At 38.6% G+C, this 12,729-nt stretch overlaps 1 protein-coding gene across 1 annotated transcript; it reads right to left on the bottom strand.

The window, feature by feature from the left end:
* Positions 1-1,451: 1,451 nt before the first annotated feature.
* On the bottom strand, positions 1,452-2,015 carry LOC143547234 (uncharacterized). The gene has a single exon (XM_077038711.1). The coding sequence runs from the start codon at positions 2,013-2,015 to the stop codon at positions 1,452-1,454; it is 564 nt and encodes a 187-aa protein (XP_076894826.1).
* Positions 2,016-12,729: the final 10,714 nt, after the last annotated feature.

The raw sequence follows: 12,729 nt of genomic DNA on the forward strand, positions 1-12,729 counted from the left end.
TCCCGGATATACTGAGTATCGGGATTTGTGTGCTTCGTCCATGACCAGTGTTCTTAGATCCCCATAACGCGGTACCCAAATTCGATCATGGTAATACCGAATGCCATCCGACTTAAACTCTGAGTTCCCGTCTACACCGCGCAAAGATTCGGCATCGAAATTCTCGGCTTTCAGAGCTTCTAACTGGGCATCCCTGATCTTTTCGGGTAAACCAGAGTGAATCGTTAGTTGTAAAGCCCTAACCCTCCTGGGCTTCAAAGATTCTTTTCGGCTCAAGGCGTCAGCCACCACGTTGGCTTTACCCGGATGATACTTGATAGCACATTCATAATCGTTAAGCAACTCGACCCATCGTCTCTGCCTCATGTTTAGTTCTTTCTGCTCGAATATGTGTTGGAGGCTCTTATGGTCAGTGTAGATCGTACACTGGGTTCCATAGAGGTAATGCCTCCAGGTTTTTAGTGCAAAGATGACGGCTCCAAGTTCTAAGTCATGGATCATGTAGTTCTTTTCAGCGGTCTTCAGTTGTCGAGAAGCATATGCGATGACCTTTTCCCATTGCATAAGCACACATCCAATTCCTTGCAGTGAAGCATCGCAATAAACAACAAAGTCTTCTACTCCTTCGGGCAGTGATAGGATTGGCGCGCTACACAGCTTGTCCTTCAGAGTTTGAAATGCTGTGTCATGTGCCTCGGTCCACTTATACACAATGCCCTTGCGGGTTAAGGATGTCAGTGGTTGAGCAATCTTGGAAAATCCTCCAATAAATCTGCGATAATAACCATCTAATCCCAGAAATTGACGGATCTCGGTGGGAGTTTTCGGGTTTGGCCAGTCCTTGATTGCTTCAATCTTGGACTGGTCCACTAGGATTCCCTCCCCACTTACCAGTGGCCCAAAAATTTTACTTCACGCATCCAGAACTCGCACTTCGATAATTTGGCATACAGTTGTTCCTTCATGAGTAGCTCCATCATAAATCGCAAGTGCTCTTCATGTTCATCCCTTGTCTTCGAATATATCAAGATGTCGTCTATGAACACAATGACGAATTTATCCAAATAAGGCTTACAAACACGATTCATGAGGTCCATGAATACGGCTGGGGCGTTTGTTAACCCAAATGGCATAACGGCGAACTCATAGTGTCCATAACGAGTACGAAACGCTGTTTTTGCAATGTCTTCTTCCCGAACTCGGAGTTGGTGATAACCCGACCTAAGGTCGACCTTCGAGTAGTAACTGGATCCTTGCAGCTGATCGAACAGATCGTCAATACGTGGCAAGGGATACCGGTTCTTGGTCGTCACCTTATTATGTTCCCGATAGTCGATACACATGCGTAGAGTTCCATCCTTCTTCTTCACGAATAGGACTGGGGCTCCCCACGGGGATGAACTGGGGCGTATGAAACCCTTATCTAGCAGTTCTTGCAACTGCTTAGACAGTTACTCTAACTCCTTCGGAGCAAGGCGATACGGTGCACGAGCTACAGGAACAGCTCCTTGTGTCAGGTCGATTTGGAACTCCACTTGTCTGTGAGGCGGAAGGCCAAGTAGGTCTTCGGGGAAAACCTCAGGAAAGTCTCTAACAATAGGGATCTGGTCGATTGAGACCTCCTCCTCCACAGCCTCGTCAGTACCTTTGTCGGTGATTAGGGCTAAGATCGCAGTATGGCCTTTACGCAATAACTTCTGTGCCTTTATAAGGGAAATGATCCCAACTGTCGCACTCTCTTTCTCACCATGAACAATGAGAGTTTCTCCCCCAAAGAGAGGTACGCGGACGATCTTCTCGTGACAGACAACCTCGGCTCGGTGCTCGGACAACCAATCCATCCCAATAACTAAGTCGAAGCTACCAAGTTCAATCGGCATAAGATCTATGGGAAACAAATGACTAGACAATTCTACGGTACAACCCTTCAAAATATGGGACACTTGGATGATTTTACCATCTGCTAACTCGATAGTGTACTTAGACTCTAGGGCAGATGGGGTGCTATTAACCATTTCACAAAATTTAGTTGACACGAAACTTCGATCGGCCCTGGTATCAAATAAAGTTAGCGCATAACAACCATTCATTTTATATTTACCGGTAATAGTTACGGAGTCGTTAAAAGTCTCACCTGAACCACCACCAATAACGAAGGCTCTTCCCCTGCCTTCACCTCCGTTGTTACCATTCCCATTGTTACCACTCTTCCCGTTGCCATTTGCCCCTCCGTTACCAGCATTCTTCAGTTTGGGGCAGTTCTCTTAAAGTGACCCTCCTGTCCACACTCAAAACACCCTTTCGGGGCCTCTTGAGGTGGAGCTTGTTTCTGGGGGTTGTCTGCTCGGCAAAACTTGGTTTTGTGGCCATGTCTGCCACACTTGTTGCAACGGTACTTATCACATTTCCCCGCATGATGGAAGTTACACTTGTTACACTTTGGGAGTTTCCCCTGATATCCTCCCTGTTGTTGGTTCTGGATCGGGTAGTTGTTCCTGCGAGGAGACTCAAACCGTCTCTGTTGATTGTGGCCTGAAGAGGTGCTCTTGTTGTTGGAGTTGTTGTTGCCACTACTCTCCCACTTGCGTTAATTATCGGATGTGCCAGTAGCAGACTTCTTGGACGGGAGAGTGCCTTGTTTGACGGCTTGATCAGTTAACTTATGAGCTAACCGGACGGCATCGTGAATGTTGGCGGGATTTGACGACGTCACCATACTCTGGATCTGCGGAGGTAAACCGTCAATATACATTTCGACCCTCTTATAAGCAGGATCGACCATTTGAGGGCACAGTATCGCTAACTCATGGGATCGTGTCGTATAAGCCTCAATGTCGGAACCCTCCATCCGCAAATTCCAAAACTCATGCTCTAACTTCTGCACTTCACCACGCGGGCTATACTCGGTCTTGATCAGATTTTTGATTTCCTCCCATGACATAGCATTGGCTGCATTTAGACCCAACAACTGAACTTGGGTATTCCACCAAGTAAGTGCTGACTCCTCGAGAGTCCCTGTAGCAAACTTCACCTGGTTCACAGCCGGGAAATTACACATAGCAAACACTGATTCTGCCTTCTCTATCCAGCGCAGTAAACCGACAGCCCCCTCGGTGCCTTTAAACGCATGGGGTTTACAATCCATGTAGTTCTTAAAGGTGCACCCTGCGGCTCCAAGATTTTTGGTTAACAAAGTAAGTGTTAGTGCCTGAGTTTCGATAGGTCATAATGACAGCAAAGTGTATACTTACCCCCTGCCGCCTGCCCGGGAATCTGGGCAGCTGCAATCGCTGCGGTCACATGCTCGTTGATGAGTGCCGCCAGTTCTGCTGGAGTGAGGTTGATGCTGCCCCTGCCATGGCCACGTCCACGTCCCGACATAATCCTACGCAGTCATGAACATTGACCGGATTAATGCCTTAATTCTAGTACATCAATAACAATCAAACAACTAATTTATGAACATCACAACACAATTTAAGAAAAACAATATTTGAAAAAATAACTTGTAATCCGATTACAATCATTCAATCCAAACATCATAGTTCAAAAATATCCTCTGTTGGATGGGAACAACCCTCTCACCTAGGTTCATAAAAGAAAGAAATCCAAACGAATATCAACTGACGATATCACTCGTCAGATACTCCCGATGACCCGCTCACCTCGGGCTCCTTCTCGGGGTCTTCCTCCGGATCCTCCTAGAGGTCCTCCTCTGGGTCTTCTTCAGTGTCCTCCACTGGGTCCTCTGGAGGTGCCAGCCGGTCCTCCAGATCCCGAATATGGTTACGAGCAATGTTCAGTTCGTTAGTCAGATTTATCACCCTGTCTGCAAGCATCTGCATCTTCTCACCTAGCCTCTCAACTTCAAAGGTTAACTTGTAGTGCATCTCTGACCTCCGATCGCAGAGCTCCCTCAAGAAATCCATCTTATGCTTGGCTCCACTCTGTTTCTGCGCTAGCTTAGCAATGTCCGACTTCATATCCTGTTTCCCACACTGCGCCTTATCCAGGCCAGAAACAAGTGCAGCTATCACCCGCTCAGGAGGGCATGGCAGAGCGGGTATAGTAGGGCAAGAAGGACCTACAACAGCTAGGGGTGGAACCTCCTCCTTCTCAATCATCATGGTCACCACCTCTGGGTACCATTCCCAGTCGCACTGGGGCTTAGGCAAGAATGTGTGCTCGGGTGAACACTCCTCAGCAGTAGATGTGCCAGCATCAGAGATGGTCCGCTGCCTCTTCAGTCTCGGGGATGCAGGTGGTGTGCTCTCCTCAGCGATGATAGGTGCTTTCTCACGGGCGTGATCAGCTGACGACGAAGACATACTGTGACACAGGGGTTGGGGTTGGGATGAGTGAGTGGTATCTCATGTATATATGTGCAGTGTAACTAATGCATCATGAAAAGCTATAGACCGGACTGCAACCTATATGAAATGGTATGCAACCTGTTTCGCTATAACCAATGGCTCTGATACCAATCTGTCACACCCCCAAATTTCCACTAACGGAGTTTCACCGTAAGGCGGGTGACATACCAGGATCCGAACACATTAATCACACCAAACGACATCTACCTGGTCTTAAAAGTTTTAACAAATCAAAATAAAATGTTCAGAGTACTTAAGTGCTAGTCCGGAAGCTAAACAAAGTGCGGGAGCCATCTCCCAAACAAGTTTAAATAATTCATGGCGCTACAAGCGCAAAACCAATATCAAATAAATGTTTTCAAACTTAAACCAATGCGAGTCCATGCATGCAATATTATCCTAATCCAAGTGCTTGCTAGTGACCTGAGGAAAACATGTTAAAAAGAGTCAACACATATGGTTGGTGAGATCACAGGTTTTCAAAGTAAGTTATGCTCTATCAGTTCATAAACATTTATAAATAAAAGTGGCCCATGGTTAACTACACTTAGTTAACTTGTTGCCGCATAGTGTTATGTTTCCATCATGACCGAAGCTGACTAGTTATTGCCTCAAGTCAAGTATTGCCAAAACTTAACAATGTTTAGTCAAAGTTACACCCTGTTCGACCTCCAGTCGAGAATAATGCAGGGTGGGGTTTGTCAAACCCAATAGTACTATTTAAATTTACCACGCCAGTTAACCTTAGTTAACTGTCCGATGTTCGTGAGGACTTTCCATGGCAAAGAAACACTACGTTATAAGCAACCAAACGGTTGTGTAAAGATTTAGAGCAAGTAAAGTAAAACAGTTTTGCATGTTTCCTCCCCCAAAGGAAAGGTATAAAAGTGGGGCCGTAAACTTACCTTGTTGGTGCTTCGGGTATTACACAAATCCGACCGAAGTAAAGGCGTCACGTGCTAAGACCCTAAAAATGCAAGTACGTAAGTAACTTGTGGGATGGTTCCTAGAACCACCAGTATCCAACAATCTCCCATTGTTTTTAAAAAAGACTTTTGACCAAAGTTTGACTAAAGTTGACTTTGACAAAAGTTTTGACTTTGACTAAAGTATTGACCTTTGACTAAAAGGTTGGACTTAGAATGTTTACCTTATAATTCTAGTCACACTTAATCAATCATCAAGTATACACACTTAGCCATATTCCTTGCAATTCTATGATCAATACACTTTCACAATATCACAAGCAAGACTAACTATTTAGTCAACTAGTTCTAAGTTGACTTAAAAAGTCAAAGTTCTAATTTACCACAACTAACATATCACAATTTGCATTTATCTCAATTCAACCAACACCTTTATCACCTTTAACAATTTATACCACCTAAACCGATTTTTCTCATCAATCAAAACTCACAATTAAATTACCAAATAAATCACACATGTACCCATCAGTATTAGGTTCAACATATATTTTTTTCACAATTTTTTGATTTACCAATTCGTCCAGAATATTCATATACTACAACAACATGATTTATATTTCTACAACAACACAGCAGTAATCAAAAATTTGTCAAAAATTCCATATTTGTCCAATTGATGCAAGACCAATTGGACTAGATTCCTAATTCAATTTACAACATCCTAGAAGTAGAATTATATCCATATCTATTTTTATCATCAAGTTATGAAATTTACAACTCAACTCAGAAATTATTATCCCTAAATCAGCTTTGCATCCTGATTTTATAAATTCATAAAAAGTACTCAAACAGAGTCCAAAAATTAAGATTCCGAACTTTCTGAAAACTAGATTCAAAGTACATGTTCATAGAATCAAAAATCGATCAAAAACTCAAACATATCATCAAGTTATCCACAATGCAATCCGGAACATCAAGTCTGCCAACAAGCAGTTTTAGGCACAATCCACTACAAATCACAACTTTTCTATCCTTTTGATTCAAAATCATCAAGAAACATTTATGATTCAAAATCATCAAGAAACATTCTTACCAAATCAAATTTCATGTCTTATTTTTATTCATTTGATTTCATAAGATAAGTAAAAACACATGTATTTATAAAAGACTCAAAAATACTAATCAAGACACATACAAAAATCCTTTTTACTTGTCAAACTTTGATCATCCCCTTTCATGATCCAACCATTTGGATACAAGGTTCATATGAATTAAAAGAAAAAGAAACATATAAACATAATAATCTACTCACTTTGCTTGATCAAATACTTAAACCCTTGTTTACCAAAATCACTAACTCTTGTGTTATGGAGAAAATACTAGAAGATGATTGTTTGTATGAAAGAAAATGTGTGTGTGTGTGTGTGTGTGTGTGTGAGTATCACGGCCAAAGAGAGAGGAAATGGGAAAGGAAAAGGTGTTAGCATCCAATAGTTGTAACCTCCTTGTTATTAACAACCCTTTATGATTGATTTAATGAATAAAATTACTTAGGTTAACTTTTATTAACTCATGTGTGACATGCTACATATTTTAATAAACATTTCCTATGTAACATAACCTAAGGTTCCATTTAAATAATAAACATGTTACATGACATACAATATAACCTATTTAATCATTTAGCTTACTTACAATCACATCATCATGTAATAACCATAATATAACATATTAATCACATAGCACATTATACTTATCATACATGTTATATGACATGTTTATTATAACATGCAAGACGAGTTTATTATCCTAGTTATAATTAGTCACTTATCCTTGTTTAAGTCACCAATGACACGTTGACTTAAATATACGCATACATGACATCACATGTACAAGAGTTCATACTCATAGTTAACAGAACTAACTGAGTTTATAGACATAGTCAACAGGATTTAACTGTGTTTAGTAAACATAGTTAACCTAAAAATGCCGGATGTCACAGCTGTGCACAAGTTTTATGGATTCAGAACCAGATGCTGGACTATGGTTTGAATTTTCTGAACACACCTATTCTTATTGACAATACTGCTGCATATTTTATTGTTAAAAATCCAGTTCAACACTCAAAGACTAAGAATATTGAAATCAAACATCACTTCATTAGAGATTGTAATGAAAAAGGTTTAATTGAAATGAAGAGAGTTGACACAAGTGACAACTTGGCTGACCTATTCACCAAGCCACTTGATAGAACCAGATTCAACTTTCTTTTGAAAGCTCTGGGTATGATCAACTCAGATGAAGTCTGATTGAGGATATGTGCTTAGTATGTGTCTCAATATGCTAATTGATTATTTTTGATTGAGATCACCTACTTTGAATGTAGAATGAATATGTTGAATAAATATGCTTGAATATGATACTGAATATTTTAACTGTTATGTGCTTTAACTGATTATGTGTGCAAAGTATGACATAAGTGATTTGATTAATAGGTTTGCATGTTTATCAGTTAATGTATATTTGTTATGTTAAGATAAGTAGTCTTGTTATGAATTATCTGCTAAAATGCTTATCTGACATCACTGCTTAACTACTTGAATGTGTGTTTTATCTGATCTTCTAATGTTATTAAGATAGGATAGACTTTGAATGTTAGTACTGTCTACTTGTTCTAATAATATTATGTTTGATTAAGATTTGATTATGTGCTGCAACTGTTTATGTCAAAATAAGTTTTATCTCAAAAGTAAGTGATAAAATGAATTTTCTACTGAATTTTGCATAAATACTCTATTTTGAATCAAAACATGAGCATGTTGTTAATGGTGTAGATATATGATAAGATTATTCAATTCAAGCTTTAAAGAAGCTTAAAAGAAGGATTTTCAATAAAAAGTCTCAGGTAGTTATGTTTGCTGAAAATTATGTCAGTTGCCCAGTTGAAAGGACATACACTTATGTATGTTTGGTCATGCAATCTGCAAAGATCAAAAGGATAGCCATTAACAAGAAAACTGAAAGCATTTGGGCAATTATAACTTGTTTTCTATTCCTACACTTAAAATTATGTCAATAGCTCTGACTTTGAAAAGACATATATTCACATATATGTTTGGTCCTGTTAACCACTTATGGTCAAACAGGATAGCCATTTACCTGAAAACTAAGAGACATTGGGGTGATTGAATATTAAATTGAATATAAATTGGGAAATGATAGTACATTGACTACTTAGCCAATCATATGGATTTATTAGGCTAAAAGGACTCTTAGTACAGTCATTGACATGTATGGTTGCTTTCTCATGATATGTAAAATCTAAGGTGATATAAACATAAAGAAAATGCTAAGATTTATGTGGAGTTACATTACTGTCTATGCATGTTCCTAGATAAATCTTTTCAAATGATAGGCAGAAAAGTGATTATCCAGTTATACACAAGCCTGTTGGTCTTTGGTTACACAAAATGAAACAACTTTTAAAAGGAATGACAAAGAACTGATGTGAACTACTTTAATTTCAAATATTTAGTCAATCAACAGTTGATATATGTTCACAAACTTTTATTAGAGAAATACAAACATGAGGGTTAATTTTTTATAACATGTTTTGTCATTAAAAGTTTTAACCAAAACCAGGGGGTCAAAGTCAAATTGGGGTGATTTGGAGAAAGCCAAATAAGCCTTGAGGATAGATAAGGAGCATCAGACCACAACATGTGTTATCCATTAAATTTTCTGCAACTTAATTGAAACTTAATCATATCACCAAAGAAATGAAAATCATGTTAAGTCTAGACCTGCTGTTGACCTGTCTTTGTAGTCATAATAATGCTGAGAATGAATTATTGAGAAAGCTACTTAGTCGATATGATCCCAGTCCTGAGATCTTTTTAGCTTACAAAAGGAAAATGTTTTGAAATGAAACATAACTGAAATTTGATCTCTAAATGCACCATTTGCTCTTAAACTATGATCTTTAAAGATAAAATTGTTCCGACAAGTGGTTTAAGTCAAAAAGTGTTGCATTTTGCCTAAAAAGGTTGAATATGTAAGTTCGGGTAAGGTTTGATGTTATTAAACCTTCCCAAGCATAAGCTGTTTGAAAATGTATTTTCGGGTAAGGTATGATGTTCTCAAACCTTTCCGGGTACAAAACAGTTGAATATATGTATTTTCGGGTATGGTTTGATGTTTTTAACCTTTCCGAGCAAGCTTTGTCATTTTTGACTAAGTTTAAGATTTACGGGCATGCTTTGAAGTGTTTACACTTTTCGGGTAAGGTACACCATTGTACGAGTTTTCCGAGCAAGCTTGAAGTATTGAGATGATTATGTGTTTTAGCTAGCTTTTAACAAGAGATGATTGTTTCAAGCAAGCTTTGCATTTTTGTTTATGTTGATTGTTATTCCTAGCAAACTTTGTGAACTCCTTGAGTACACCAAGTAAGCTTTGTGTGTGGATATGTTTTTCTTTGAAATTACAAGTGTTTTCGGGCAAACTTTGTTTTCCGAACACACTTTATATTCCTGGTACACTATTGTTCCCTCAATATACTTTGTAATTTCAAAATTTGACATTCCAAGTACACTGTCTGTTAGATATTATTTCGGGCACACTTTATACTCTAGGAAGGTTATTCGGGTATACTTTGCATGGAAAGCCTGTTCGGGCATACTTTGTACTCTTATGAAGGTTGCTCGGGCAAACTGTTCATCAAAGTGTGTTTGATTGAATTTGTTTCTAATTTTGATAGGGTTTATACTAGATTGAGTTACTAGATTTATGTTTGAGAGATTTATTTGGGCATCTTAATTGATTCCTAGCAAGAATGTTTATTTGATATTTTATACTTGATTAATTATCTTGTGATTAAGTTCTCAAGAAATCTGGTATTTTGGGTAAGCTTTCTTCATAGTGTCTTGACTTTAAATTACATAGCTTAATCAAACAAGGTTTGTGATTAAAAGGGATCGGGTAAACCTTATAAAATTAAAAGAAATGTTGTCAATAAAGGTTTAATATTATTCAAGTAAGCTTTGTATAAGTGGAAATATACCGAGTAGACTTTGCAAAGGATTACTTTTACGAGTAAGGTTTGCTAAGCCTAAAATGATAAAGAATTATATGTTTTAAAATTGATTTAAAATATCAAGTGGATAATGTTACTATTTGACAGCTAATAATTCTCAAAGCGACAAAAAGTATTTAAAACCCACTTTCAAAAGTTATATAAGAGGGAGTTAGGCAAAATTTTCAACATTATCTTTCCCTCTCTCTCTCTTTCCACTTCAACTGCTTACTCGCAAAGAAACCCAAACCGACCTATCGAATTCACTCTTAAACCAAACACTAATTTGAATCAACCCTCTAATTCCGACTCGGTAAGCATTAATAATGTGTTTTCCGACCACGATTAGAATATATTGTACTTTGATTAAGTACTTGATTACTAATATTCTGTTTTTGTGTTTAAGTTATTAATTTGTCGAAGATCAGGTTCTTCATAAAATCTCTCTCTTTCTTCTACAAATTTATAACTTGAAATTGGGTAAAGTAATAAACTTTTATGCTAATTTCACTTTGAATATGTTTGATTGTGATGTTCAGATATGGCTGAAGAGGACCAACCCAAGTATGCTTTTGAAAAGAAGCATAACATGTGTGCTCTATTGCAAGTCACACCTGACAACGAGCCGGTGGCGCCAATGATTACATGGATGGCTCGATCAAATGTCAGCTTTGCTTTCACTGAATGTCCTATTATCTACAGAAATCATTCACTGGATTTCTGGAGATCTGCGGAACTTGTTGAGGACATAAATGGAAAGAGAATCGAGGCAACTGTTGCAAGACAAGAAATACGTATAACTGAGAGAATGATAAGAAGATGCCTGCGGTTGAATGATGTTGACCATAATCATATAAACTTCAATACAGCATACCTGATGAGAATATTTGAAGAAACGATGGGTTATCAAGGAACTGTACATGATGGGCAGTTTCAAAAGGGGATGTTTCCGATGTTATATAGATTCCTCATTCACCATGTGATACAGGGGTTTGCTCCAAGAAAGGGATCATGGACTTTGATAAGTCATGAGTTAGCAAATGCTACTGTTGGGATTATGTATGATCTACCCTTCAATTTTTCAAAGATGATATTTAATGGACTGGTAGCAAACTTGAAGATGGCAGAAAAGGACAGGTTCTTACAATATCCAAGGTTCCTGCATATAATCTTTAACAGAGAATTAAGAGATCTACCCACTATGGGAATTACACACCTACTGCAAAACCCTGACACATACAAGAGAATTAAGAATCCAGGTGTCGCCAATAGATTCAATTCTAAAGTTCCATTTGAGATCTTGCCATGGTTGTTGAACCATGACATGAATGTGATGCCAGTGCCTGAGTTAAGCTCAGAGGAGGAATGAGGAGATGATGTTGAGAGTGATGATGATGGTTCTGATGATGAAGATGATAATATTGATGGAGATGAAGGAGTAGCTGGAGTAGCTATGGAAGTTGATGCACCTGATCAGGGGGAGCAACTTGAGGAACAAGAACAACCTATTCCACCACCACCACAATCACCACCACACATTGATCAACCCATTATACCCTCACCACCACAAACTCCACCACATCAAACCACTAAATCCCCACCCCAAACACTAACCATAAGCCAACCTGATACATCAACACATATATCCCCAACACCACAAACACCACCAACATCTAGCCCAATTCACTCAAATCCATTCATCCCAAGCCCACCTCATAACACAATCATCACCATTATCTACATTCCACACTCACACCACAACCCAAGAAGAAACTGAAAATGAACCATTTTCTACATCACCACCCACAACACCACCCACTGACACTGACTTATTGACCTTGTTAAAAGAAAATGCTGAGTTGAAGAGAAGGAATGAGGAGGTCACTATAGAGAATGTCATGTTATTAGATCAGTTGGTAAGGGCAAGAGTAAGAATTCAAACCCTGGAGCATGAGGTTGAGAAGACCTCAGCTGCCCCAAAACAGGGGGAGAATGAAATAATGCCAACTGACTCTGGTGTGAATATTGAGACTGTAACTTGAACAGGTGTAGAGACTGTAAACAGTTTTAAATTGATTATGAATGTTTATGATGATGGAGAGGAGAGTAGTGACGAAAGGAGAATTGAAGATGATAATTATGAAGGTGATAGATCAGAGGTTGGAGAACAGGACTATGATTACAATGATGAAATAGTAAATATTGAAAGGGATGAAGAGAATGTAGAGGAGACAGTGGAAAATATTGAAAATATAAATGATGAAGAGATAGTGACCACCACTGATATAGTCACTGATGTGCAGAAAGAAACTCAAACTTATGAAATCATTCAAGGGTTTACTGCTACTGAGGAGCC

Source organism: Bidens hawaiensis, unplaced genomic scaffold, assembly GCF_021521415.1.
Source record: "Bidens hawaiensis isolate Kalapana, Puna unplaced genomic scaffold, B.hawaiensis_p1.1 tig00014660_1, whole genome shotgun sequence".
Taxonomy (NCBI): Eukaryota; Viridiplantae; Streptophyta; class Magnoliopsida; order Asterales; family Asteraceae; genus Bidens; species Bidens hawaiensis.